This window comes from Geospiza fortis, unplaced genomic scaffold (assembly GCF_000277835.1).
Source record: "Geospiza fortis unplaced genomic scaffold, GeoFor_1.0 scaffold180, whole genome shotgun sequence".
NCBI classification, from domain to species: domain Eukaryota; kingdom Metazoa; phylum Chordata; class Aves; order Passeriformes; family Thraupidae; genus Geospiza; species Geospiza fortis.
In genome coordinates, this window is record NW_005054452.1 from 1,638,114 (window position 1) to 1,638,466 (window position 353).

Below are 353 nucleotides of genomic sequence, written 5' to 3' on the forward strand. Positions count from 1 at the left end.
ACCACTAACACCATCTCGTGCCCCCCCCTGCCAGGGGCAGGGACACCTCCCACTGTCCCAGGGTGCTCCAAGCCCTGTCCAACCTGGCCTTGGGCACTTCCAGGGGCAACCACAGCTTCTCTGGGCACCCCATGCCAGACCTCCCCACCCTCCCAGTGAGCAATTCCTCCCTTACACCCATCCTGAACCCACCCATCCCCACGTTACCTCCCAACACCTCTTCCCCTCCACTTCTCACTTCCCCCTCCCTAAAACCAACCCACCCCACCAGAGAAGCTTCACCTGCTGAGCTCTCCCCCACCCCTCCACCCTCCCTGTGCCCATGCCCGGTTACCGGCGGTGCAGCAGATGCC

At 63.7% G+C, this 353-nt stretch overlaps 1 protein-coding gene across 1 annotated transcript in view; it reads right to left on the bottom strand.

Moving 5' to 3' along the window:
• LOC102038351 (vasotocin-neurophysin VT-like) overlaps positions 1-353 on the bottom strand; it is a gene marked incomplete at its 5' end in the record, with an annotated part of 3,134 nt that overhangs the window by 870 nt on the left and 1,911 nt on the right. The window contains one exon of the mRNA XM_031062585.1: positions 335-348. Coding sequence (XP_030918445.1) covers positions 335-348 — 14 coding nt within the window. The remainder of the gene's footprint in view (positions 1-334; positions 349-353) is intronic.